This window comes from Spermophilus citellus (assembly GCF_964194105.1).
Source record: "Spermophilus citellus genome assembly, chromosome: 10".
Lineage (NCBI taxonomy): Eukaryota > Metazoa > Chordata > Mammalia > Rodentia > Sciuridae > Spermophilus > Spermophilus citellus.
This window is the reverse complement of record NC_138197.1, coordinates 73,678,394-73,705,910: the sequence shown is the minus strand read 5'-3', so window position 1 is coordinate 73,705,910 and position 27,517 is coordinate 73,678,394. Positions and strand designations below refer to the sequence as shown.

The following is a 27,517-nucleotide window of genomic DNA, read 5'->3' as shown; positions in this document are numbered from 1 at the left end:
GGGGGACATGGGTACCAGGGGGAGGGAGAGGAGCCTGAGGGGGGCACTTGAGGAAGAGAAGCTGCAGTAAATCACTCTGTGGGGGGGGCTCCCTCAGCCTGAGCTCAGTGGGGTGGGGAAAGGATAGACGTGGGGGGGGGGAGTGGGGAATTGCCACATCTGGCAAGCAGGTGTCTGGCACTGTTCAGGCTGTAGTCACTTTCCCAGCCAAAGGGGAAGAAGCAGGAGAGGGGAGGAGGGGCCTCTTGGGGTCCCCTAGGAAATAGGGAAAGGCTCACAAACAGAAATTCAGAGGCCCACAACCAGACCAAAAAAAAAAAAAAAAAAAGCAAGGGAGATCATGCAATGTTCCCCTGTCTCTGCTCCAGTCAGTGCTGAGGATGGTTTGCTCAGAGTCCTAAAAGAAAATTGCTGACCAGAATCCTGGGTAGGCCTGGCACCCAAAGTTTCATTCCTACTGGGAAAGAGAAGACAAGAGAAACTGAAGCTCAGAGAATTCCAAGTTTGAGACTGGATAGAACTCAGCTCTCCACACCATCGCTGGTCACCAATCCCCAACTCCAGCACTGACACATCCCCTACCCAAGGACCAAGCTGGGTGATAAGGCAGGTGATAAGGATGCTAAGTCTGGTCACTGCTTTATGTACAGCTCAGGTAAAGACAGAATGACCCTAGCCCTTCTGCCTGCTGCACTCCAGCTTTCAATGCAAGACCACAGACAGGAGTGACATAATGGAACATGAACTTTCTTCTTTTCTATCTGCTGAGAGGAATCCTGCACCCAGGTGCTCCCCACTTGCTGAGACTAACTGTTAGGTTTCCACAGGGAAGCAGGCAAGTCCTGTGCTGCAGGGCTTCTTCTCATTCTTGGACCTTCCTCCCCTCATCCTTTCCATCTCTCTTGCTTAATCCTGGAATTGTAGGCCCAGTTCATAAGCAGTAGAGGTGACTGAGAAGGAGACCCTTAAATTGCAGTGGAGAGGACTCCCCACACTGCCCCCTCCTTAAAATCCTGCAGAGGAAGGGGGAAAGAAAACCAAAGCATTCTCCTGTCGCCGCGGCAACCATAAAACCCCCAGCTAAATCCATCTTGTGAGCTCACCGCCCCATTAAGATGCAGGGCCAGGCTCTGCGCCAGCCCAGCCACATTCATTTGTGCGAATAAAGGTGGAGGAGGGGGAGGGGAGCAGGCTCTGGAGGGACGGGGAAATGGCGAGAAGAGGTTATTTACACCGCCGTCCTGACCTTCTGGAGCAGCGCTGGCTCCGATAAATAACCCGCTCAGCGCCGTTTCAGAGCAGGAGTGGGAGGTGCAGGAAGGGAGCAGGGGCTGGAGGAGAGCCCCCACGCAGGTGCGTGTCTCTGGGTTACTAATGGCTGAGGCGGGAGCAGGCAGCTGGCTTTGGGGGTGGTGTGGGGAGAACTCAGTTCCCTGAGACTCCCACTGAGAAAATACCATCCCCACCCCACCCCTGGCGCCAATTTCCAGGCGAGGGGACCGAGCTATGCCAAGGAGGCAAACAGCCCCGTAAATTAGGGATGGGGGGGTTGAGTTGCTGGGGAGTCTCTGAGGTAGGAGGGAAGAAATATTATAAGATGGGGAGTGGGAGGGGGTGGAGGAATAGGAGTAGCTGCCAAAAAGAGAGGAAGAGGAACAGAAACATCACACAAAGGCAGTTTGGAAAAAGAAATGTTTTATTCCCCGTCACACAGAGCAGCATAGGAAGGTGGCCATCTCCTGACTGTACATCTCTTACACCAAGATGCCCCTCAAATATGCCCAGTTGTCTGCCCCACTTCAGTGTTGGAGTATTGGCAGTTAGTGGATGGGACAGAATGTTTAAGTCTCAGGAAGGTTATCTTTTTGTGGGGAAGAAGTTTTGGGTCAGGGGAAAAATTAGACCCAAGAGTGGATGATCCATTCTCTTATCCTCCTGGGGAAATCCAAACCCCAAAGGAAAGTGACCTCTCCTGGCCACATAGGGAGGGAAAGAGCCCAGACCTACTGCTTTCATGTAAGGCTGAGGCAAAGGAAGAACAGAGTTAAGCAGCAGATTGCAGACCCAAGGCAGAGGAGAAAATACATGTTGGGAGCTGAGGGAACCAATCACCTCAAGGGCCCAGGTGAAAGTCCCCCTCCTTCCCCAGTTCTGAGCAAAAACTCTTCTTCCCAAGACTAGAATGGAATTTTGTTCCAGGGACTGGCTTTGCTCTGGGGCAGAGAGGATAAACCAGGTAAAAGGCCCACGGGTAGTAAAGATGGAGAATTAATGTTGCAGATCAAGAGATGGACCTCCCCAGAATGACCACTCACAGACCACAGCAGTTTTAAAGCTGCATGCCAGGATCAGGGTGGAGAATGAACTTTATAAGCCCACTCCATAACATTTAACTCACTGTTTTTGCCACTCTGCTCCATTCCCTATAAGCTGCCTCCAGTCACTTTTCCAAGGCAAAGGACAGGGCAGTAAGAAGAAATGGGGGGAAAAAGGCTGAGGCCAGTAAGTGGAGCTGAGACTGAGACTGGACACATCCCTGCCCATCCCCAACCTCACTCATAATACGGAAAGGAATTCTCCTCCTACCTCTACCCTTGCTGGACATATGGGCTGTTGGGACAAGGCCTAGTAAAGGCAAAGGGAAGAAAACATTCAGCACATTCTTTCTCCTGCTTTGATCTGGAGTGTAGCTACAGTGAAGGGCAAAGGAGTAGAGAAAATACGGGGGTAGGAGAGCATGGACCAAAATCCAGTCTAGAAGGAAAGAGGATGTTTCCTCTGCCCTGCATCCAAATCTGCTTGGAGCTTTACTCCTAGCAAGACTGAGTAGAGAGAAGTATACTGGGGGAGGGGGCAACCCCAGACAGGATGGAGATTTAAGGATCCCTTATAATCCTGGAGATGACCCTGAGAGCACCGGTTTGGGCTTGGATGAGAAATCACAGCAGACATGCAGAGTTTTGAGGGGGGCGAGGAGCCAGGCACGGGGTCTTCACCGGAGGAGTGACCACTTGATCTGTTCTTTAGCTGACTGAAGCACCTGCAGAGACAAGGGCAGCACTGAGGGAGACTTGCTGAGGGGCAGGGTGGGAAGGGGGCGGGGCTCTCCTTCTCCTCACTTGCCTTCCCCGTCCTTAGAAGAATGAGGAATAGAAAATCCCCAAAGGTAGAGGAATAGGAAGAAGTCTCTAAGGCCCTAGAGGATTGTCAGTTTGGGAAATTCCCCCAAAATTCAAATCCACTGGGAGGATGAAGAGAGAAGAGGTATACCTGGGAAGAAAGAAAAAAACTGGGGGTTACTGTACATATGTTAAAAAGAAGAGGTCATACATCCAGATGAACTCCTTAGTGAGGATTTCAAGTGGGTAAAAAACAACTCCTCCCTTGGCCCCTGAATCAGGTAGACAATCTATCTGCAGTCAAGGTAGCAGGATGGATCTGCAAAACTTGTATATCCTAGAATATGCATTTCCAGCCTTCATTTGAATAATAAGAGAAAGAGTGTGTGCACACACACGCACACAGACCATCTGCTTAAGGCAAGCCTCTGCTGGGGAATAAATCACTGAATGAGGCATCAGGCAGGGAGGGTTTGAAGGGTACTGAGGAGGGCTGACAGCCACTGCTCACATGCAACTGGAGAGGAGTTGGGAGGGGGGTGGGGAGCACAGGGCTGTGTGAGTTTCAGTTCTCCGGAATAAGAGGGAACCAGGGAAGATCTCCAGTCTCATCAGACTTGGCAAACTGGGATGGACTACTATTCCTCTTTAGTGACCCCATCCATCTGGAGAGGAAGAGAGTGAGTCATACCTGAGACACGGTCTGCTCCGTTAAGGGTACATCTTCACCCTGTGGCACAGAGACAAGCATTTAGGTTGGAGGCTGGCAGTGGATAGGACGAGGTGGTCTTTTAAACTGAAGCAAAAGGCAGGGGCCCTAAACTTCTCAGTCCCTTCTAGTACAGCCACAATTTTACTTGGCCAGAGGGACCATAAACACAAAAGGGTCATTTCATCCATCCTCCATTTTAAGGCAAGACTTCTTAAAAGATTTATTCCATTTCGAGTAATCAGCAGGTTATCTGATCCTCAACTCCCTCAACTTGGGGGGTGGGGACCTGATTCCCTAGTCAGAGAAGACCTTCCCTGAATATCAATATCGCTGGGGAAAGGATGAGGGGGAGCCAGGGATAGTTTAATGGATCCCGCAAGGCCTGATGGGTAACGACAACATGTTAATTTGAAGAAATAAACTGCTGCAACAGCAGCCTGAGAAGGGGAAGGGGGGAGTCGGTGGTGGGGGACCCTCTCTCTTGCCACATAGAGACATATGTTAGAGGAGAAGATTAAACTATGCAAATAGAGCCCACGGCAGTTAAGGGAGAAGATTTCCCATTACCCGGCACTGTCAGCCTTCACTCTATGGAGGTCAGAGCTGGGACATTCTGTGAATGGGGAGATTTGCTTTGTTCAGACATCATAGCACCCCCTCAATTTGCAGGTGGGCTCTTCTACCCACCATGGTCCCCATAGCAGACTTACAGCCTTTTGTAGTGGACTCAGAGGCCCCTTTCTGATATCACTAATACAAAAGAGGACTGAGGTTCTGGTGAACAGAACCTTTTTTTGGTAATGGGGATTGAACCCAGGGGTGCTTAGCCACTGAGCCACAGCCCTAGCCCTTTTTATTTTTTGAGATAGGGTATTATTGAGTTGTTTAGGGCCTTGCTGAGACTGGCTTTGAACTTGAGATCCTCCTGCCTCAGCCTCCTGAGCCACTGGGATTGTAGGCATGCACCACCATGCCCGGTAAATAAGTACTTCTTGATGGAGAGGTAGTACTCTCAGTTATGTTAAGACTTTAATGGTGTTTTTTTTTTTTTTGGGGGGGGGGCTCACAGGAATTGAACCCAGGGGATCCCCAGCCCTTTCAATTTTTTATTTTGAGACAGGGCTTTGCCAAGTTGCTTAGGGCCTTGCTAAATAATTGAGGCTGGCCTCAAACTTGTGGTTCTCCTGCCTCAGCTCCCAAGCCACTGGAATCACAGGCATGAGCCACCACACCTTGTTACATAAGACTTTGAAAGGCAAGAAAGACACTCCTCTGTCTCAGATCTATCTTCAAAGAGGAAATAAGTCAACCTCAAGTTTCAGAACCATGAATATTAAAGTTTCTTTTATTTTATCATTCATTCAATACATTAAATGTTTACTTGGTACAAAGAAAACATGAGATGCTAGGTATCATGTTAGGGGAAGAAATAAGTTCCTTTGCTTCCCTTCCTTCGTAAGATAGGAAGGAGGGACAAAAGTTGTATGTATGCTATCAGCCCAGACCCTTAGACACATTCGGTTGGTCTGGCTCTGGAGGGTGTTTGTAGATAGATTCGTGGGAGGTGGGTAACAGGAAAATACATTGCCGCTGCTTACCCTTAATGCCACCCGGTGTACAACTTGCTGGGGATCACTTTCTAGTATCACCCTACAGAGACAAAAAAGAGACCACTGTTCACTTTGGGATATGTGTTGTGATTGAACCCAGGGGTGCTCTACCATGAGCTACATCCCCAGCCCTTCTTTCTTTTTAATTTTGAGATAGGGTCTCACTAGGTTTCCAGCACTGGCCTTGAACTGTCAATCCTCCTGCCTCCATCTCCTGAGTCAGTAGAATATAGGCATGTGCCAGCACACCAGGCCTCCCAGCCCTTTTGTGTATGTGTATGGTGTTGGGGATTGAACCCAGGGCCTTGTGCATGCGAGGCAAGCACTCTACCCGCTGAGCTATATCCCCAGTCCCCTCTCAGCCCTTTTTATTTTTTACTTTTGAAACAAGGTCTGAGTTCCAAGGCTGCTTTTTTTTTTTTTTGGTATCGGGGACTGAACACAGGGGCACTCAACCACAGAGCCACATCCCCACCCTATTTTGTATTTTATTTAGAGACAGGGTCTCATTGAGTTGCTTAGCGCCTTGCTGTTGCTAAGGCTGGTTTTGAACTCTCAATCTTCCTGCCTCAGTCCCCTGAGCCGCTAGGATTACAGGCATGTGCCACATTGCCCAGCCTAAGGCTGCTCTTGAACCTGCACTCCTGCCTGTCTCCTGAGTAGCTGGGAAGTACACCAGGATTCCTGGCATGTTCACTCTGTCCTAGTGGACCAACGTACTATGGGGACAGAATTCTGACCACTTAGCCCACTTGACTTAGAAGAAGGGCAGCCACCCAACCATCCCAGATCCAGGCAGGTCAGAGAACTCACCCTCCATCTACGATTTCATCCACAGCCAAGAAGAGCCCCTCCATGTTCTCCAGCAGAGCTCGTTTTTCTACATTTTTCCTGAATCCCCCAAAGAAGAGAAAAACCAGTCCTGTGTGATAGAATCCTAGGACATTGTCTGGATAGGGATCCCAAACTATACTAATAAATATGTCCAACAAGCACATAAAGAGGTGAATAAGATGAAGAACTTTTTGGCCAACCTAATTTCCTCTAACCCTTTTCCTATTTTTGTATGCTGAGTAAGGATCAGGAATGTCAAAAAAGAGTGTGAATACATAGGCTGATTATCCAGAGCTATTGTTTCTTTCTTTTCTTTTCTTTTTTGGTATTGAGGATTGAACTCAGAGGCACTTTACCACTGAGCCACATCCCCAGCCCTTTATTGTATTTTATTTAGAGACAGGGTCTTGCTGAGTTGCTTAGTGCCTTGCTTTTGCTGAGGCTGGCTTTGAACTCACGATCCTCCTGCCTCTGTCTCTGGAACTGCTGTGCCAAGCCCTGGTCTCACTAAATTGCCAAGGCTGACTTGAACCTGAAATACTTCAGCCTCAGCCTCCTGAGTTGCTGGGATTACCGGCACAAGCCACTGAGACCAGCTTAGATATATAATTTTTTTCCTACGTGATGTTTTCCTACTATGATGTTGTTCATGACATTGCTTATAAACACAGACATCAGTAGGTAGGAAAAAAGGAAACAAACACAGCTAAAAATCTGGAGGTGGTGGGAGGTGGGAAGGGGTTGAATACAAACCCTATCTGCACTCAAGCTCTGACAAACCTCCCACAGCTCGCTCTGCATCCCGTCCTCCCCCCTCCTTTACCAGCTCTGCTCAGGCTCAGAAAAGAATCCCAACAAGGGGGCTAAGAACAATCAGGGCCCATATCCACCAGCTGCAGATCCGGTGGTTGGTGCATGTGGCCTGTCACATCCGTTAGTTTGACTCTTTCACTAGATTACCCGAAATGAAGTCTATTCATTCACCTGGCTGAAAAATAAATCATCCCCTTCCTGAGGAAACCTGAGCCATTTGCCCTGCTGATTTTGCGGGGCTGAGAGCGCCTGCTGTTCTGTTCCGGATGCTGTCTGTACTGGGTTCACTTGGGAGCTGCTGGGGGAATGAAGTTCAGAGCCCTGGGTGTTTTCAGGAAAAGTATCTTATGTCTCTTCTCTTGCCCATCGACATGGAGAACAGAGGACTAGTGAGGAGATGGAAAGGGAGGAGAGGGTAAAGAGCACATTATTCCTGTTCTACAGAGGGGGAAAATTAAGGGCTAGAGGTGGAAACTTGGGAGTGCAGCCTCCATTCCCAAGGTATGGATGTTTCACATGGGATACTTCCTTATGCTTGCCCTTTGCCTGCTTCTAATGCAAAGAATGACGCCTCAGAGCCTCGGAGAATGAAGCATCAGGAGGGGCTGAGAACTCTGACAGAGCCACTGGGGACCAGTAGGAGAATCCCCATCCTCAGGAGAATGGGAGGGACATGCTCTCCATCCAGTCCTCCCCCTCAGTGTGAGTTACTCTGAAATAATAAGCCCACTTCTTAAACTAAATCGAGTCCCTGGAGTCTCTGCTGATCCCCCTCAAATCCTTGGGCATGAAGAATAGTTACTTTCTCTCCCAAACCAACAGTAAGAATGGCTGCTTACCTCAGCATCTGGCTCAAGGAGTCAAAGAGGCAATTCAGAACAGCCATAAGCATCAACTGTTGAGAGACAGAGGGAGAAAGAGAAGGATCAGGGCCCTACAAACTGCTCCCCAAAAGCAAAACCCTCCAATTCATTAACCATCAAAATACATGGGCTTTCTAAAAGGACCAGAAACATAAGGTAGAAGTGAATACAACACAGGAAGAGGACGTATGGTTTCTACAGGAGTGAATTCTGCCATACCATTCCACAATTTGAGGCCTCTTTAGCCAAAGTTTAAATAGAACTTTCCTGTTGTAGTCCTCCACATATCTTTTTTAAAAAAATAACTTTATCTTATTTATGTATTTTTTTTATGTGGTGCTAAGGATTGAACCCAGTGCCTCACACATGCTAAGCAGGCACTGTACCACTGAGCCACAGCCCGAGTCCTCCACATATCTTTACTAATTGTATATGTGTTATCTGATGTCTTTAAGTACAGAGAAAAATCACTGCTAAGGTCAGAGAAAGACAGCATGGTTAGTGGAAAGAGCATGTCCTTCTTTTTGCCCCTATGGTGCTGAGAATCCAATCCAGGGCCCTGAGCATGCTTAGTGCACACTCCACCAAATGAGTGTACCCTCAGCCCAAGCACGGGCTTTTAAGTCAGACAGAACTGGGTTTAAACCCCGGCTGAACCATTTCCTATACATATGACCCTGACAGAATTATTTCGTTAAACCATATGAAACTGCCACTTTTGTAGTTTGACAATGGCCACAAACAAATAATTTTATGGTTCCTCATGGTTTGGTTTTCTCATTGGTAAAACAAAGGCACTGACGACTACGACTCACAGAAACACTGTAAGGTTTAAATAACAATGTACTTAACAAAGCACTCACAGCAATAAGAGCTCGGTAAGGGGTGCATCTCTCAAACTTTTTTTTTTAATCTATTTATTTTTATGAGGTGCTGAGAATCGAACCCAGGACCTCACATGTGCTAGGTGAGCGCTCTACCACTGAGCCACAATCCTAGCCCTCTATGTCTCTCAAACTTTGACTTTTGCTAAAATTATCTGGGGACTTATTTTTACCTATCCTTTTCCCCCCAAATATTTATTTTTTAGTTTTTTTAGGTGGACACAATATCTTTATTTTATGTGGTATTAAGGATCAAACCCAGGGGCTGGGGATGTGGCTCAAGCGGTAGCGCGCTCGCCTGGCATGCATGCGGCCCGGGTTCGATCCTCAGCACCACATACCAACAAAGATGTTGTGTCCGCCGAGAACTAAAAAATAAATATTAAAAATTCTCTCTCTCTCTCTCTCTCTCTCTCTCTCTCTCTCTCTCTCTCTCTCTCCTCTCTCACTCTCTCTTAAAAAAAAAAAAAAAAAAAAAAAAAGGATCAAACCCAGTGCCTCACGAGTGCAAGTCAAGTGCTCTACCACTGAGCCACAACCCCAGCCCTTACTTATCTACTCTTATGGAAGTTGCTATTACTTGACATAAATGGTTTTTCCTGCATATAGGAAGCAGGCTAGGATCTCACCCATAGTCCCATTCACACTGTATGACTTCATCCAATGACCCATTCATACTGTATAGCTTCAGCATGACCCAGAATATCTGTTCCTAGCTCAAGCTCAGTTGGGTATGCACCATTCACAGAGGACCCAGTGTCCCGACCCCAACCTTGACCATATCTCAGAAATCCATCTTAAAAAACACTGTGCAGGGAAGGATATTAAAACCTATACTATGAAACACACACACACACACACACACACACACACACACATATATATATATATATACACACACACACATACACACACACTGTGCCTTCTATATGGAAATAAGAAAGTGGGAAAACTTCCTTTCTAGGCAGATTCATTTGTGGAGCCATGGTGGAGATCTCTGACCCCTTGGTTAGTCCTGTCAGAAGCCAGAGGAATGTGGCTTTCCTAAGCCCAAAACATGCGGCTATGTCCTGCCTGTGGTTTAGGAAGTACATCAAAAATAATAAAAGGACTGGGGATTCTCACCTCATTTTCATAGGAGCTGCCAATCACATAGAAATAGAGATCGATACTGCTTTTATACACCACTGTCAGGCCTTCTAAGAGGGCAATTTCACCTGGGAGGAGAAAGGCGGAAACAGGGAGTGCCCTGAGATGAGGAAGTAGAATAGGAGTTACCTGAACTCCTGGTATCCAGTTGTTTGGGGCCAAGGTAAGGCAGGCTCTAATGACCTCCAGACTTAAACTGACCTATTCTTTTGGTGTGGTATCAGAAGGGAAATTTAAACCAGGGGACTCTAAATTGTATCTTCTCTCTAACCTCCCTCCCCCACTCCTACTCACTACACTTATTTCCCTCCTTGTATATGAGACAGGATACTAGTCGATCCTTCGGAGGTGAAAATGCAGAGCGGTCACCTTTACAGACTTCCATTTACCTGCCCTAATGGATGCGGTACAATAAGCAGAGCTGCAGTTAAATTTGTCAAGTGAGGCTCATAAATCCAGGGACTAGACAGGTAGCTAACAGCCAACCTTCCAGCACGGTATTCCCGCGTGAGGTACACTCACCTCCCCATTACATTTCTGAAGAGTTTATTATATGAGGGGAGGAGGTGAAAAAGAAAAAGGAGGCAGTCATTTTATCCTTTTTCTGCAGTCCTGCTGCCACCCCCTTCCCACCGTGGTTCACCCCCAACAGAGGGAGTAGTGAAAGGAAAATGACCTACTGTCAGTCCGATGGGTCTTGTTGAAAATATTCTTTTCAAAGGCCTTTTGCTCCTTGACACTGGGGTAGGTGTCGTCATAGTACTGGTCAGAGGGAAAGGAGACAGGGTTGGGTCATTAGAGCTGGGAGCCCAGAATGATTAGTGACTATGCTCGCCCTGGGATCTTGGATTTCTCTCCTTCAAGGCAGAGGGTGAGGGAGAAATAATGACGTGGAGAAGGAAGGGCTACTGAGGCAGAGAATGAGCAGTGAGTAATCAAATTTAAAGAAAGAATTAAAGAACCCTGCAATAAGCAATCCCACTTCACATTTCTAAAACCGGTGGGCAAAGGTCTACCAGACCTATAATGAGGCCTGCGTTTTTTGTTTGTTTGTTTTGTACCAGGAATTGAACCCAGGGGCACTTAACCACTGAGTAACATCCCCAGCCCTTTTATGTTTTTATTTTGAGATAGGGTCTCACTAAGTTGCTTATGGCCTCACTAAATTGGTAAGACTGGCCTCAAATTTGTGATCCTCCTGCCTTGGCCTCCTGAGTCACTGAAATTAAAAGTGTGTGCCACCACACCTGGAGATGAGGCCCTGCTTCTATCTGCATTTTAGGAGAGTTCTCCTAAGACCGTTCCCACCAAGTGCTTCTGGGGAGCTGCCCTGTCAGGCAGCCATGCCAGAGAAAACAAAGACTAGAAGGCAGAACTCTTCCTCAGACCCTTCCTCAGACACTCCCTCACTGTATGAAGCTGAGGAATGAGGAAAGACTGTAAAACCCTCCTCCACAGCATGGTGAGCCCTGCCCTGTGGTCTCTCAAGTCTCAGCTTTCCTTTCTGCAAACTAAGAGAAGCAGGGGGCAGTCTAGCACATTGCTGAACCTATTCCCAGGCTCTCCCTGGCAAGGGGATGGAGATGCAGGCTGCTAAATCGTTCTGCTCTTTAGGGGCTAATCCGTCGCAGTCAGCTGAAGACCTATGACAGGTCTGGCATTTAGTAACTGGATAACTGTTTCAAAAGGTGTCCTGCATAGTTACATCCAATTACAGGGAGGAACAGCTGGTGAATTCTAAACTAATCTCTACCTGCTGATTGATTTATGCTATGCTCGCCCGGAGTTAATACACCAGGGACAGAAGAAATTTCCACAGGAGGGGGAGAATATGGAGGGAAGAGAGGGGTGTCCTTTCTCCTCTCTTTCAAAAGATCCAAAGTTAAAAACACCATACTGGCAAGGCAAAGAGGTAAGAAGCTTGGTGAGTCCTGTAAATCTAGAGTTGAAACCACGAAACAATCCCCTGGGTAAATCCAAGCAGGTGACAGGGTGGGAGGGAAGGAGGTAGGAATGATGTACAAGGGTAGAGTGCTTCTAACATCTAGATACTGCTTTGATCAGGAACCAATGTTCTAATGCTTCTCCCCTGATGCGGGTAACAGTGGAGGTCAAAGTCTGAGGACAGCAAGTAGGAAAGCAGTATAGCTAGAGACAAAGAAAACTGAGGTTTTATCTGGAGATGTCAAAGGGAGATGGAAGATTCTCAAAATGATACTATCACTATCAAAGAATATGAGTTAGTAGGGCCAGTCTCAAGATTCCAAGCTCACAATGTCTTTGTCCTGCTCCTAAACTAATTTGAAAGGGAATCTCACCTTGGCAAAAAGTCGGTCTCCATCATTGTCCAGAATCAGGATGGCTTTGACAGTATACAGGGAGGGTTCCTGAGGAGATACGAACACATCTTCAGTCCTGAAGGCTCCCATCACCACTGGCACCCCAAATAACTTTCCCTAGTCACACTGGGGCTATAAGGGGTTACAGAGGTGACTCTATATGTCCCCTTCCCTGATACAGTTAGATTTTGACATTTCCCACTGAGAATGATCAAGCAGTGAATGACCTGGGGGAGGGAGCATTTCAACAAAGGACTCCAAGGCAGCGACAGAGGAAGCGTCTGACTCACAGAGAGCTCAGTCAAGGTAGGTCATGCTGTTATTTCCAAACACTGTGGTACAGTTATTTTCCAAATTACCATCCCTCCCTGGTCTCCCACACAGGTGGGTATGGAATGTGACCAGATTAATTAATAGGCATTGCATGAGGCCATCTGAAAATAGGATTGAATGCCCTAGTACACCTGGAAGTGTCTGCAGTCCCAATGCAGTAGCAATGCAGAGGCATAAAGCAAGCCTTCCCTAAACCACCCACACACTGAATAGAAGAAAATAAGTGTTTATGTGCATGCACGTGCACACACACATACCAATTCTGAACGCAGCCCAGAGAGACAGACACGGCCCCAAAACTCTCCTACCAAGCCCAATTCCCCCACTATATCCTAGTCACTACCACTTAACTTGCTAAGACAAAAACCAATCTGAATTTTGGGGGTCGTAAGAAGATTTGAGAAACACCCTGGGGACTAGAGGTAGTAAGCAAGAGGGGAGTTTTCTTTCACTATCAAGAATCAAACCGAGGGGCTGGGGATTATGAGCTCAGTGGTAGAAAATGCGCTTAGCCTGCCTGAGGTCCTGGGTTCCATCCCCAGCACTGAAAAATAAAAAAGAATATTGGCTCTCATAAGGGAATCCCAACCTCAGTCTAAAGGGTTACATTTAATTCCCTTCATCAACTGCAAATATACCTCTTTGCAAAAGCTCAGTGGTGGGCTGGTTGCAGCTGTTGCAGTTCAGTGAAGAGAGCACAGAAAGACAAAAAGCCGCAGTGGCCGGGGTCACTCTCTTCTAATCAGCTTACTAGGGGAGGGGAAAGGGGGAGGACAGGGAAAGGAGTGGTACCTGTACAGAAGGTATTTGCTAGGGCACATTCCTTGACTTGGCAATCAACACTACTTACCACTGGGATCCCTGCGCTATGAAATGAGGCTGTTGTTTTGCTCCTTTCCTGGTCTTACTAAGCAAACCCCTAGTCCTCCAACACATTCTCTAAGGACATGTTGAACAAAGACCCAAGGATGAGGAGAAAAAAATTATACCCAAGGATTCAGAAACTACGTGTTCTACAAAGGTCAACTGGTTCATGAGGGTCCAGGAGGTGTAGGTGTCCCCGTGAAAAACCAACAGAGCTGATCAGGAGATGGAAGGGAGGCTAAGAACGGGAGTAAAGGGTGATAAGAAATGACAACTTTCACAACTTGAATTCTTGAGGACAGCAATTTGGTTTTTTGGTTTTGTTCACTGATTTATCTGAGTGTCCAGAACAATGCCTGACATATACTAAACTCAGAATTTGTTCAATCATGGAGAAAATAATTTTGATTTTTTTTTTTTTTTAGTTGTGCTGGGGATGGAACCCAGGGCTTGTGCATGCAAGGCAAGCACTCTACCAACTGAGCTATATCCCCAGCCCGAAAACAAATTTTCATGATGTAGTGAGCATCTAAGAGAAGATTTAAAAATATATTTTAAGTTGTCAATGGACCTTTACTTATTTATTTGTATGTGATGCTGAGAATGGAACTCAGTGCCTCACACATGTGAGGCAAGCACTCCACCACTAAGCCACAACCCCAGCTCTAAAGGAATTCTTATAATTAGATTTCCGCATATAAGTGGATTTTTCTACTATGACCATTTGGGGTGATATTACTACTGACCTTACCTCTCCTCTGACAAGCAATCCTTAGGGCTGCCCCCCAAAAACTGCACTCTGGAATAAACAAGGTAGAAGGAACTTCTGTCTCCAACCAGGAAACTGTTGTCTAGCAGAGGAAAGTCCTCTAGAGTCTAGTCTAAATTAAGAGAAGCAGCTTTCCTAACTCCTACCTAGCTCCTCAAAGATCTTCCCATACAAAGATTTCCCCATAATGCAGCCTCTGTTCCATAGCAACTTAGCTCCTAGATTCACCAAGAGGGAGACACTAAAGGATTTCCCTGTCAGTGAATTGAGAATGAGTTTCCTTCTTTCTTTTTTCTTTTTTTGGTACCAGGGATTGAACCCAGGGGCATTTAACCGCTGAGCCACATCCTAATCCTTTTGATTTTTTATTTTGAGACAGGGTATTGCTAAGTCTTTAGGGCCTCACTAAGTTGCTGGGGTTGATCTCAAACTTGCGATCCTCCTGCCTCAGCCTCCTGAGTCACCGGGATTACAGGTGTGTGCCACTGCAACCAGTGTTTTTCTTTATTTTCCCCTCTCAGTACCAGGGATATAACCCAGGAGCATTGTACCACAGAGGTACATCCCCAGACCTTTTTATTTTTCTCATATTTTGAGACAGGGTCTCACTAAGATGCCCAGGCTGGCCTCAAACCTGCTATCTTCCTGCCTCAGTCTCCAGAGCAGCTGGGTTTTCAGACATGTACCACCACACTCAGTGAAATGCGTTTCCTTAATGGAAACAAAGAAGTCCAAAAGAAGGAAATTTAGAAGAAATCATTTTTTCCTGCAACTGTTTTCCCTGAAGATCCTTGGCTTTGTCCCTCTATCCATTCACTGCAACTTAGAGAAAAGCCCACTAGTTTAACCTGGACCTTATTCAGGCATAGGTGACTGGTTCTTGCAGGCACAGAATCTGGTATGCTTAGAAGGTACAGGAATACAAAGAAAAGAAAAGCCCTATTAGTCACAAGCCAACTGTGAAAGTCAATGTTCTTGTGGCCAAAGTAGTATCAGTGCCTAAACAGTTATGCTGGCAAAGAGAGAAGAACATTCCCTGGATTCTGTTTCTGCTCTTTTCACTGGCTTCTTAGAATACCTGCTTAAAACAGAGACACTGGGTCTTCCCGGGCAGGATAAAGATTGGCTGAGGAAGGCATGGACAAGGTCCAGATTCAATGTATTAGAGCTCTGGAAGAAGAAAGAAGGCATGACAGAAAAGCTGGCTAGTTCAAACTTCCAAAGAAGAATCACACTAAAAATAGCTAGAAATGCATTAGAACTTCAATGCTGCTTGACATTTCTATTCTACTACCGCTGGAGCCAGCTTCTTTACTTCTCCTGCCACCTCCTGACTGCAGCTGGTTCCACTTCAGCCCGGGGCCTTTACCTCTCAGGAGTGGGGAGGGCCAGGAGTTCCCCTCATGCCATAAAACCAACCAGTTTAAAGGCCCCAGAAGCCATTACTGATAATGTAATTTCATTTTAAGTTTTAGCAAAGGGCAAGTTTATAAATAACTCCCAGCTACTGAGAAATGGGCTTCCTAGACAATGGACTAGGCTTGACCTTGTAGCATATTAAATGCTGTTGTTAAGAAAGATCCTACAAGCTTAGGCCCATATTCAAAGGACTTAAAAGGTCTATTCTTCCATCCCACTCCCCAAATGGGTAGCTGCTAGAAAGCTTTCGAGACAAAGTTCTGTGATGCACTGACTTTCAGAGAGCCACAGCCTGAGTGTATAACAGAACTTCACCTCAAATGCTAATGGTGCCTGGAAATGGTGTACAGGCAGACTGGTTTGTAGGACAAGTTTTCATGCATGTTTTTATGATCAAGAAAACTAGAATGCTCTGCTCAGGACAGCTGAAAACACCATAAAATTAACAAATGAGGCTGCTGCAAATGTGTCTTCAATCTCTATAAAGGGCTTCTGAAACCTGATGAAAAACACTGTCTTCCAGAACCCTCTCCCTCTGCACACTTAGGACTGTAGGCGGTGGGGTGGGGGTGGGGTCATTCCTAGTGCTGCCCCCTGTGGGCCTCTGGATGACCTGCAGCTTGCTCAGGACTAGAGTTATTAGCAAAAGTAATTAAAAGGCAGCTCTGGATAAAAGCGGTGTAAAGACCTGTAATCCCAGTGGCAGGAGGCTGAGACAGGAGTTCAAAGCCAACCTCAGCAAAATCAAGGTGCTAAGCAACTCAGTGAGACCCTGTCTCTAAATAAAATAGGAAATAGGGCTGAGGATGCGGCTCAGTGGGCAAGTGCCCCTCAGTTGTTCAATCCCCGGGTTAAAAAACAAACAGGGGCTGGGGATGTGGCTCAAGCGGTAGCGCGCTCGCCTGGCATGCGTGCGGCCCGGGTTCGATCCTCAGCACCACATACCAACAAAGATGTTGTGTCCGCCGAGAACTAAAAAATAAATATTAAAAAACATTCTCTCTCTCTCTCTCTCTCTCCTCTCTCTCTCTTTAAAAAAAAAAATATTCTCTCTCTCTCTCTCACTCTCTTAAAAAAAAACAAACAAAAAAACCCTCTATATTTGTGTGTCTTTTAAGTGGAACTAGTAAAGATGGATTTTTAAAAATCACTGAGTTACTCTGTTTATATAGTTTTATATAGTAAGAGAATACTTTGGGGTGTAACACTCGGTGCATATCTTGATATGCCACCAAAAGACTAGAGGAATGGTGTTTAGGGCAGATTGATAGAATATTTGGTAGCTGTGACTAAGGGGGCAAAATCAAAAACCCTTCATGGAGGTAGAATATGTTATCCACAAAACCAAAAGAGCAACAAGTTAAGAATCTGGTTGTGATTCTGGAAAGTTCTTCATTTCTTAAAGAGAAATTCTTAGGGCTACACTGAAAGGGTATACCATGGTTTGGCAATGGGTTTCAACCAATCGGAAACTAGAAGATGCTCTTCTCTCAATCCTATTTATAAAATAAAACCAAGATAGTAAAAACTCAAAGGAGAAATTCCTAGATGCCACTCCCAGCTGCACATGGCTAAAGCAGGTATTTTTGCTCCCTGATTCTGTGCCAATGTTTTTCCAATTAAAAGCTCCTTTGTGGCTGAGGTCTCCAATCTGCAAGCCACAAGCCTTGGGACTTCAGAAGAATTAGCTAAGGGCTTTGACAAGGACATGCAGTTAGAGTCAAGAGGCACAGTTCAGGGGCTGGGGATCTATCTCAGTGGCTGAGTGCAGGAAAGGCCCTGGGTTCCATCCCCAGCATGAAGGAAAACAAAGCAGAGCTTTAGAATAGGAGCCACAGGTACCTCAGAACATTCCCCGGCTGACATGAGACCAAATATTGGTTATAAAGAAGACACTGAACACATGTCTTAGGCAGAACTAATGGCAAGAAGACAACTAGAAAGAATCTTCCTAGCAGGGATTGGGGATGTGGCTCAAGCGGTAGCGCACTTGCCTGACGCTGGGTTTGATCCTCAGCACCATATACAAATAAAATAAAGATGTTGTGTCCACCGAAAACTAAAAAATATTAAAAAATTAAAAAAAAGAATCTTCCTAGCTAACACAGATTCAAAATATGGCAAGCCAAGTCACCAAGAGTTCTGCCATTATAGGAGAAAATGTCTCTAAATTCCTAGGATCCTTGTATTACATTCTTGATCAGCCATACTCAAATTCTCCCTTTTTCTCACCTTTCTCATGGGACAAGTAAGAGACATGACCTAGATAAGTTAAGGTTAATACCTCTTTTGAGTAACTGCAGGCTCCCTTCCCCCTTCATAAGCTGGTGAAAAGCTAGTGAAATCTATGGACCTTGCTCCCAGCAAAATACACACTCACGAACTTATGATTTCAAGTTCACAGACGTGGGTTGAGAATTAAACAAGTTTGTCTCTGAAGATAATACAATAACGTGGAGAAGGAGAAAAAAATGGGGAAATGATTGATCCTTTTATAAATTAGGCCTGTTGCCTCTCACAAGTTAATGAATTCAATAAACAGGTGTGGCCTTCAGAAATGAATGAGGCTGAGAAAACTAACACAGCCAGCAGGGGGAGTAGAGGCCGGCACCACACCCCTCCGGTGGTCAATGGCCGAGTCTGCTAAGTGTGAAATCCACGGGATGAAGATGACCAAGCCTCAAACTCTTCAGAAATGCAAAATCTTGGGTCCTTTCTTAAAACTCAGAAAGGCTTTCTGCTGTAGAAATTTTCCTAGTGGTTGGTCACACAGTCCCCGACTCTTCAACCATCATGAAAGTGAAAGATTCACAGAAATGAGGGACAATGATGCAGCACTGATGGGAAGAGAGATGAATTGAACAAGCTGAAATTAGACTATATTCCACATCTGAGGCCTGACAGCAGTATTAGAACTTCCTGCTGCCCCAGTTTGGTAATTCAGAAGCCCTCCCTTAAATATCACTCAGCAAAGAAAACAGGCAAATGGAGCTAGATTCATTTCTGATGCATTCTTGGTCATAATTTGTATCATGATTAACCCACTGCCCCCACCATCTGCTCCTAAAAACAATGTTAATCTCTGAAAGATTGAATTGACAGCCTGTGTTTATTTTTCAGTCTATTTACACCCCCAAATCAACCCCTAAGGCAGAATTGCTCTCCTCTCCGGTTTTAGTCTCTCTCTAAAAACTACACAATAGAAAAGGAGTTGGAGAAAATTCACTGTCAGAACTATCCAGACCAACTGGTTATGGATGGGGACATCTAAACTGACAGAGAGTGGGGAGAAAAAAAAAAGAGGCCAAATCAAAGAGGAGACAGGCTTCCTCTGCAGCATATATGACTTAGGTTACACAACAGGAAGGACTTCCTGAAGAGGAGGGGAGGTCAAACACCAGCATAAGTCAAAGAGGCTAGGGAATCTAAGGACAGGAGAGATCCTTCTAATAATCTGATGTGAGAAAGCCATTCTGTCCATAAGCAGGAGAGGCAAATTGTAAGAGGGCCCTTGCCAGCGCAGGCATCTCATAATGTAAACGGACTCAGCCTCCCAATCCATCTTCATCAGCTGCCCCAGGGGCACACTGCCTTCCCTCTTCCTAATTACTCCAGCATTTAAGTGGGTGGGTAGGTACTGACACTTTATTATTACTATTCCATCTTTTATTTGCCTCCTCCAGTTCTCCTTTCACCAGTGATCTTGTCAATATCCTGACTCTAACCAAGCGACGGGCCACATCAATGCAGTAAAGTAAGAAAGAGAAGGAAGAATCTAGATGAAAAAGACCCTAGCCAGATGTGGTGCCCATGCCTGTAATCCCAGTGACTTGGGAGGCTGAGACAGGAGGATCACAAGTTCAAATCCAGCCTCAGCAACTTAGTGAGGTCCTAAGCAACTTAGCAAGATCCTGTCTCAAAACAAAAACTAATAATAAAAAAGGGGCTGTGGTTGTGGCTCAGTGGTTAAGCATCCCTGCATTCAATCGCTGGTGCCAAAAAAGATCCTAAACCTAACAGTAGGCTCCTCAAATATCCAAATAATTGCACTCATCTTCTGCCTCCCAGGGAGGACCTGGCTTCTCAAGGGTCTGGTTTTCTTCTCAGAGGGCCCCTCCTCTTCTTCTGACCATGTGACAGCTCCCCTAGACCTTTGATATAATTTATACTTTGCCAGGGACCAACTCTTTCCCACTACTGTGAAGGAGAGGGAAAATATATATATAAATACGTCGGAAATCTATAACGAGGTCTTCTTGGAGGGCAAGACATGGGGAGAGTTAGAAGCAGCGTCAATTGCTCTTTGGGGGTTTTAGTTCAAGCCAAGGTCTGCTTCCAGCAATCAACCATTAAAACAAGCCGGCCAGAGTAACAGCACAGTTTATTCTGATCATTTAATTTGAAGTGTCAATAAATTAAACTTCAATCAATTAAACTAGGTGTGCAATAACCCAGATGGACACCCCGACACCAACATAATCACAATAAAAATTTTTATGGCTGCCAGGGACCTCACCGGGGGCAGTGCTGGCACTGCTCGAGCCCTAGCTGAGAAATATATCTCCACAGCACAGGAATGAGGAGATTGCTTCTCCTAACGAAATGGAAGGGCCAGGCACCAGCAAGGACGCAGCTGGAAGAGGGGCACAGGGGACTGCCAGGAATGAGATGGGAGTGCTTTGGGGGCTTAATGTAATTGATACCTTTGCCCAAAGCAGGGGGAGGGGGCATTTAGGCCAAGTACCTCTACTGTTAGTGCCAAAAGAATTTAACAAAAGCCCCATTAAGATGATTCAGGAAGCAAGGGCCATGGAGCAATATCAACCTTTAAGAGTCATTGATGTATTCTGCATAGTTTCTTCTTCCATGTATATGCACATCCTTGTGCACTTAGGGTGGCCTGATTTTTTTAGTGAGGCTTAGAACCTGGGTCTTGGTCATTGTTTTAGAGTAAAGTATTTAAGGAGAAAGGACAAAGTTAGAGCTTGGTCTGTAAAGCACTGGAAAAATAGATAGAATGGGAATCCAGAGAGGATTAGGAAAAATGAAACCCATGTACAAAGATTTAAGAATCTAAACTATTGGAGTAATTCAGCTTTGAGGGGGGGGGAAGGTAAAGGAGGAAGGAAGGGGTAGGTGATTATCTTTAAGATTTCATGTGGGTTTTGTTTTTGTTTTTTTGGTAATGGGGATTGAACCCAGAGCACTTAACCACTGAGCCACATTCCCCTGTCTTTTTTTTTTCTTTTGAGACAAGGTTCCATTGAATTGCTTAGGGTCTCCCTAAATTGCTGAGATTGGCTTTGAACTTGTGATACTCCTTGCCTCACTCAGCCTTCCAAGTTGCTGGAATCTCAGGTATGCACCACCATGCCCAGCAAGATTCCATAGGTTATTTATTTATTTATTTTTGGTGTCAGACATTGAACTCAGGGGCACTCAACCACTGAGCCACATCCCCAGCCCTACTTTGTATTTTATTTAGAGACACGGTCTCACTGAGTTGCTTAGCGCCTCACTGTTGCTGAGGCTGGCTTTGAACTCCTGCCTCAGACTCCAGAGCCACCAGCATTACAGGTGTGGACCACTGCACCTGGCTTCCATAGGTTATTAATGGAGAATGGTGACCTGCAGAACTTCCTCTCCCTTCAACTAAAAAAGGGAGAACCCGAAGAAATAGCAGGAGAGAGAAAGCTGAGTCCAAAGATGCAGGCTGAAGAGATTATTATTAAGCCCTGGTAACTGAAGGAGATGAAAGGGTCTTTTTCCTTAGAGACTACAAGGAGACCTCAAAAAGATAAAGACAAATCTGTTTGAAAGCTTGGGCTGTATTATTTAAGAAATGTGTCCTACTGTCAAGTACCTAAAAAAAGAGAACCTATTGTTATTTAGAAATTTCCATAATCAGAGCAAAATTTTTATGTTATTTTTTAGTGGTAGATGGACACAATACCTTTATTTTATTTTTATATGGTGCTGAGGATTGAACAAGTGCCTCACATGTGCCAGGCAAGTGCTCTACCACTGAACCACAGACCCAGCCCTCAGAACAAATTTTGATGGTTATTTTTTTCTATTCTTTTTTTTTTTGGGGGGGGGGGAGCAGGGATTGAACTCAGCAATGCTTAGCCACTGAGCTACATCTCCAGCTTTTTTTTTTTTACATTTTATTTGGAGACAGGTCTTGCTAAATTGCTTAGGGCCTTTCTAAGTTGCTGAGGCTGGCTTTGAACACCCTGCCTTAGCCTCCCTGGCTGCTGGAATTACAGGCATGCACCATAGCGCCCAGCAATTTCTTTCTTTTTTTTTCTTTTTTCGGAACTGGGGACTGAACTCAGAGGCACCTGACCACAGAACCACATCCTCAGCCCTATCTTGTATTTTATTTAGAGACAGGGTCTCACTAAGTTGTTTAGTGCCTAAATTGCTGAGATTGGCTTTGAACTCTCGATCCTCTTGTCTCAGCCTTCCAAGCCCTTGGGATTACAGGCATGCACCACGACACGCCCAGTGCCCAGCAATTTTTTGACCCGGTCCATCTTACCCTTCCTTTCTCAACATCCTACAACTTGTCTATGCCTTGTATAAGTGAGAAGAATGCATTTTGATCAGATATCTCCAGAGGTCTAGTGGAATCAGCAAATAGAAATGTAAGAGTAGGAACCCAAAGTATTTTAGGAGTCCACCCTCCCTAAGGAGTGACTTGTTAAATAGTATCTCAGTAAACATTTTTTTTTTTCTTATTAGGGATTGAACTCAGGGGCACAAAACCACTGAGCCAGGGGCTGGGGATGTGGCTCAAGTGGTAGCGCGCTCGCCTGGCATGCGTGCGGCCCGGGTTCGATCCTCAGCACCACATACCAACAAAGATGTTGTGTCCGCCGAGAACTAAAATAAATAAATAAATAAATTCTCTCTCTCTCTCTCTCTCTCTCCCCCCCTTTCCTCTCTTAAAAAAAAAAAAAAAAAAAAAAAAAAAACACTGAGCCACATCCCCAGCCCTATTTTGTATTTTATTTAGAGACTTGCCTCACCATTGCTGAGGCTGGCTTTGAATTCTCGATCCTCTATATCTCAGCCTCTTGAGTGGCTGGGATTACAGGCATGACCACTGCACTGGGCCAGTACAGTAAACTCTTTAGCTCAGTAGAGATCTAAGGTGAGATCCAGGAATCCCTTGTACTTTTGAAATACTAATGAAGATGAAGACAAAAATCAGGATGTACTACTGAGTAAAAATACAAGGAAATGAGAGAAAAAGAAGCAGTGAGAAAAGGTGATTCTAAATCAGATGGAGCTGAATTTTGTGGGCCAGTATGTCAGGGGAGTGAGAAGTAGGGATCTAGGAAAAATTACTTGATTCTCAACTAAAACTCTTCATCTGAATCACCAAATACATAATAATATTTAAGTAATCGTTTCCTCATTTACCCCAAGAATGGTTCAAAATAATGCCATGGTGGATACAGAGAAGTTGATTGGTTATACGCAATGGATGCCTTAGGGCAGTAGGGCTTAATCTTCTCTCAGAATTCCAGTCAAGAAAGATTGGATTAGTAGAAAATGAGCACTAATTCTTAATTGGAGTCCAAATTAAAGTTAAATTGTAAAGAGAAAAAAAAATGTTGAATAGAGATGATACAGGGGAAGAAAGGTACCTGGTTTAATATCCCAAATCAAAGATCAGCATAAAAATTAGAACTGATACATGCTGGTACTTTTTCTTGGTCCCCAAGAAAAGCTTTATATAACAGATGATTGAAAGGACAATTCTGCATATTGAAAGAATGGAAAGGTCCCAATGAGAAAACCTACAGTAGCATCAGAAAGAGACTTGGTCTGGGAGGATAAGGAAATCAAAATCTAATCCAAGTTTTTACAAAGGAACTTCCTTTATTAAGTTCTTTTCCCTATACCTTGGTTTTCCCTAACTCCATTATATAGGTTCCTGATGACAAAGAATCAGTATTTTTTTTTTTTTGTACTGGGGATTGAACTCAGGGGCACTCAACCACTGAGCCACATCCCTACCCCTATTTGTATTTTATTAGAGACAGGGTCTCACTGAGTTGCTTAACACCTCCCTAAACTGCTGAAGCTGGTTTTGAACTTTCAATCCTCCTGCCTCAGCCTCCAGAGCCACTAAGATTACAGGCGTATGCTACTGCCCCGGCTCCCGTATGGTTTTTAAACAAATTTCAGGGGTACCTGACCAAGTTAGCAAGGATCTTCAAATGCAGCATCTTAGACACAGATTAAACGGAAGGAATAAGAGAGAAGCAGATACAAAACTAGGGAAGAGAAAATATGATAGATTTTCACATTTTGCTCAAATTCAAAAGAATATATTTTGATCAGATTTCTCCAAAGGTCCAGCCGAATCACCATTGCACACAAACTCATTGTTAAAAAGGGTTCCACATGGGGCTGGAGTTGTGGCTCAGTGGTAGAGCACTTGCTTGGCATGTGTGAGGCCCTGGGTTGGATCCTCAGCACTGCATATAAATAAATAAAAGATCCATTTAAAACTAAAAAATACTTTTTTTAAAAAAAAGGGCTCTAGGGCTGGGGTTGTGGCTCAGTGGTAGAGGGCTCGTCTAGCATGCTTGAGGCACTGAGTTCGATCCTCAGCACAACACAAATATAAAATAAAGATATTGTGTCCAGTTAAAACTAAAAAAAAAAGGTGGGGGGGCTCCACAGGCCAGGTGGTGCAGTAGCCCAGGAGGCTGAGGTAGGAAGATTGCAAGTTCAAAACCAATCTCAACAAATCAGTGAGACCTAAAGTAACTCAGCAAGACCCTGGCTAAAAATTAAAAATGGGCTTGGAATGTGGCTCAGTGGTTAAATGCCCCCTTGGTTTCAGGTTTTTGGCAGTGCTAGGGATTGAACCCAGGGCCTTGTGCATGTGAAGCAAGCACGCTACCAGCTGAGCTAAATCCTCAGCCCCCAGTGCCCTTTGTTTCAATCTCCAGTACCAAAAAAAAAAAAAAAAAAAAAAAAAAAGACTCCCCAGACAACATCTTCCTCATTCCTTGGACTTTAAGGAGACTCCTTTTTAAATATATGTATGAAACAATCTAAAAACTTCCAAAGAAACCAATTCAATTCCCTAGAATCTATTTTAGTCTGTTACCTGGTTAAGAGAACTCATTAACTGCCAGGCAGGGAGGTACATGCCTGTAATCCCAGCAACTCAGAAGGCTGAGACAGGATTAAAAGTTCAAGGCCAGCCTCAGCCACTTAGCAAGACTCTCTCAAAATAAAAAATAAAAAGGACAAAGGATGTAGCTCAGTAGTAAAGTGCCCCTGGGTTAGAATACTCATTAATTCCCTGATACAGACAATACTTAGAATTACTCAATTTTTAAGCACTTTACCTAAACTTAACCAACCCATATGATAAGTAGAAGTTTTCTGTGACACTTTGAAATAGGGAAATTAAAACCTATTATTCCTGGGGTTATGGCTCAATGGCAGAGCTTCTTGCCTCGCACATGTGAAGCACTGGGTTCCATGTGAAGCACTAAGTTCAATCCTCAGCACCACATAAAAATGAATAAACAAGAAAGATATTGTGTCTATGTATAACTAAAAAAATACGTTTTTTAAAAAACATATTTTCCCTTTTAGTAATAAGGATCTGTGTGTATATATGTATGAAATCTGAAGGAAAATAAAAGACAAAAAAGCTTCTTTAGAAAGATACCTAAAGATCAAATTAAGGAAAGGGGGTGGAATTCTTATACCTGCGCCCACGCGTGCCCACACACCCCTTCTGAAAGCCAGATAAGCACTTTTAAGAGAAATGCTCTAGTCCAAGTCTAAAGAAGGAGTAATAACTATGTTGTTTGAATTAGCAAAAAAGGGTGAAATGAACTAGAGGGCTAATAAACCTCTTTAGCCACCACCATTCTCCAGAGGGAGAAATTAGCATCCTAGGTCCTATAATAAAAATTCCTATGGCTGGGGATGTAGCACAGTGGTAGAGGCTTCCCTACTATGGAAGAGATCCTGAGTTCTATTCCCACAAGGGCAGGAATCCTAACTGTAAAGAGGAGGGAAAAGAGAGAACAGAGTCTGAGAAAATATTCCATGATCCATGCTAACTCTATCAGATACTCCAGAACTCTGACAGAATGTTGAGTCTTTATCATGGCATACCTATGTAATAGGGATTAACAAGAAATGGAAGGTTTTTTTTGTTTTTTTTTTTTTTGAAGGAAAGTGCCAGGTAGTTATCAATGGACACACAAATTCAAAACCACCAGGAGGGGTCTGTAATGACCACACAACTATGTTCTAATTTTACAGTTCCGGGGCAAGTATGAAGGTTTGCATAAATTCAAGTCAGAATATCATCCACAATGCTAAGAATGAGAAGGACCCCGAGGGACCCCAATCCAGTACACTTATAATCCTAGGGAATGCTAAGGACACCATGTGCTCCCTTTAACTTTCTACCGACTCTTATGTTTTCTCCCCGGAAGGGTTCCCACTCTTAACCGAGGCTTTAAGTCCTGCACTAGGCCATACACTTATTACACCAGCCAGCAGAACTTCTGTCCCCGACGACTACCCGGAACTCCCCTTTCTCCCCGCTCCCAGTCGGCTAAACCCTGACTTCCCGCCCGTCTGGGCACCTCAGCAGCTCTACTGCCCCTCCGGCTCCTACCAAAATCAGCGCCTCCATCTTGCCCCGCAGCTGGTGCCGACGTGGAGCCGCAAAAGCAACGCCGCCGTTGATTGGTCCTGAGTCCTCAAGAAACCCCTCCCAGTAGGGAGATCATTGGATAAGGAAAATCCAGCCCCTGCTGCATTGACCAATAACTGTACCCTCTTGCAAAGCGGAAGCAGGGTATCCAAACAGAAGGCGCAGGTATTTGATTGTCAGCTTGAACACTCAATAAAACACCAAAACCTCACAACAGAACGGGGTGGGAAGGTCAGTGGGCGGGGTTGTTTCCATGGGGAATAGAGGAAGCGATTGTTAATTTTCAATTGGTAGAGCGGAGAGCACGTGATATTGTCCGCCTGACTTTTAATCCGCACTCCCTTTAGGGGTCGCAATGTTCTCTTAGCCTTAAACACCGATCTTTCCCTACCCTAATCCCTATTCCCAGCGCCCCCCATAGGTTCTCCCTGATGTTTACGGTGCTTTGGCCTAAACAGCTAGCTCTCCCCTCACGTCAGCTCAGATTCCTTAAACATCCTCACTGAAAATCTGCACGGTCTTGCAGTTAGAGCCAAAAGATGTTCCAACACGTTAACCGTATAAATCAAGGCCTCCAGGAATTGATTGCCACAGTAACAACCTCCCCAAGGTGGAGTCCCGGACCTTGCTAGGTCCAGGAATAGGCAAGAAGCCAGTGAATTTCTGAAAGCGGATTTTCTTTGACTCAAGTGAAATAGGATGTTAGAGTTTTGGAGAAGGGAGAGAAGGAGGGGCCCAGGCGTGAAGGGATCAGAGTAGGTATACTCTGAGGGTATAGAGTATAGGGGCTGCGGTTTTCCAGAAGGGACAAGATGTTGCAAAATGAGAAAAGAGAAGTTTACCGAATGCTAGGATTTCACAATAAGGAAGGCTTTTAATGAAGTTTGACTTTCCCCGTACCTCACTAGTATTAAAAAAAAAAAAAAAAAATCAGTGGGGGAGCCAGGCACAGTGCCACGCAGCTGTAATCCCAATGTTTTAGGAGATAGAGGGAGAAGGATCAATTCAAGGCCAGCCTGGACAGTTAAGCGAGATCTTATCTCAAAATTTAAAAGTTTTAAAAGCAAAATAGTGAAGACTGGGGATGTAGCTCAA

The 27,517-nt window shown here is 45.0% G+C and overlaps 1 protein-coding gene across 2 annotated transcripts; it reads right to left on the bottom strand.

Annotated features, from left to right (window-relative positions):
* Positions 1-1,678: 1,678 nt before the first annotated feature.
* COPZ1 (COPI coat complex subunit zeta 1) lies at positions 1,679-26,434 on the bottom strand (the record flags this gene model as incomplete). Of its 2 annotated transcripts, XM_081309142.1 has the most annotated exons (10): positions 1,679-3,040; positions 3,124-3,270; positions 3,811-3,849; positions 5,430-5,481; positions 6,255-6,332; positions 7,928-7,983; positions 9,961-10,052; positions 10,665-10,746; positions 12,303-12,371; positions 26,384-26,434. In XM_081309142.1, 9 exons carry the CDS (start codon positions 26,399-26,401, stop codon positions 3,208-3,210), a joined length of 549 nt encoding a protein of 182 aa, XP_081165268.1. In that variant the 3' UTR covers positions 1,679-3,040; positions 3,124-3,207. The 2 variants fall into 2 exon arrangements, with proteins under 2 accessions (XP_081165268.1, XP_081165267.1); XM_081309141.1 differs by lacking the exons at positions 3,124-3,270; positions 26,384-26,434 and having other exon boundaries at positions 12,303-12,413.
* Between the last annotated feature and the right edge of the window lie 1,083 nt (positions 26,435-27,517).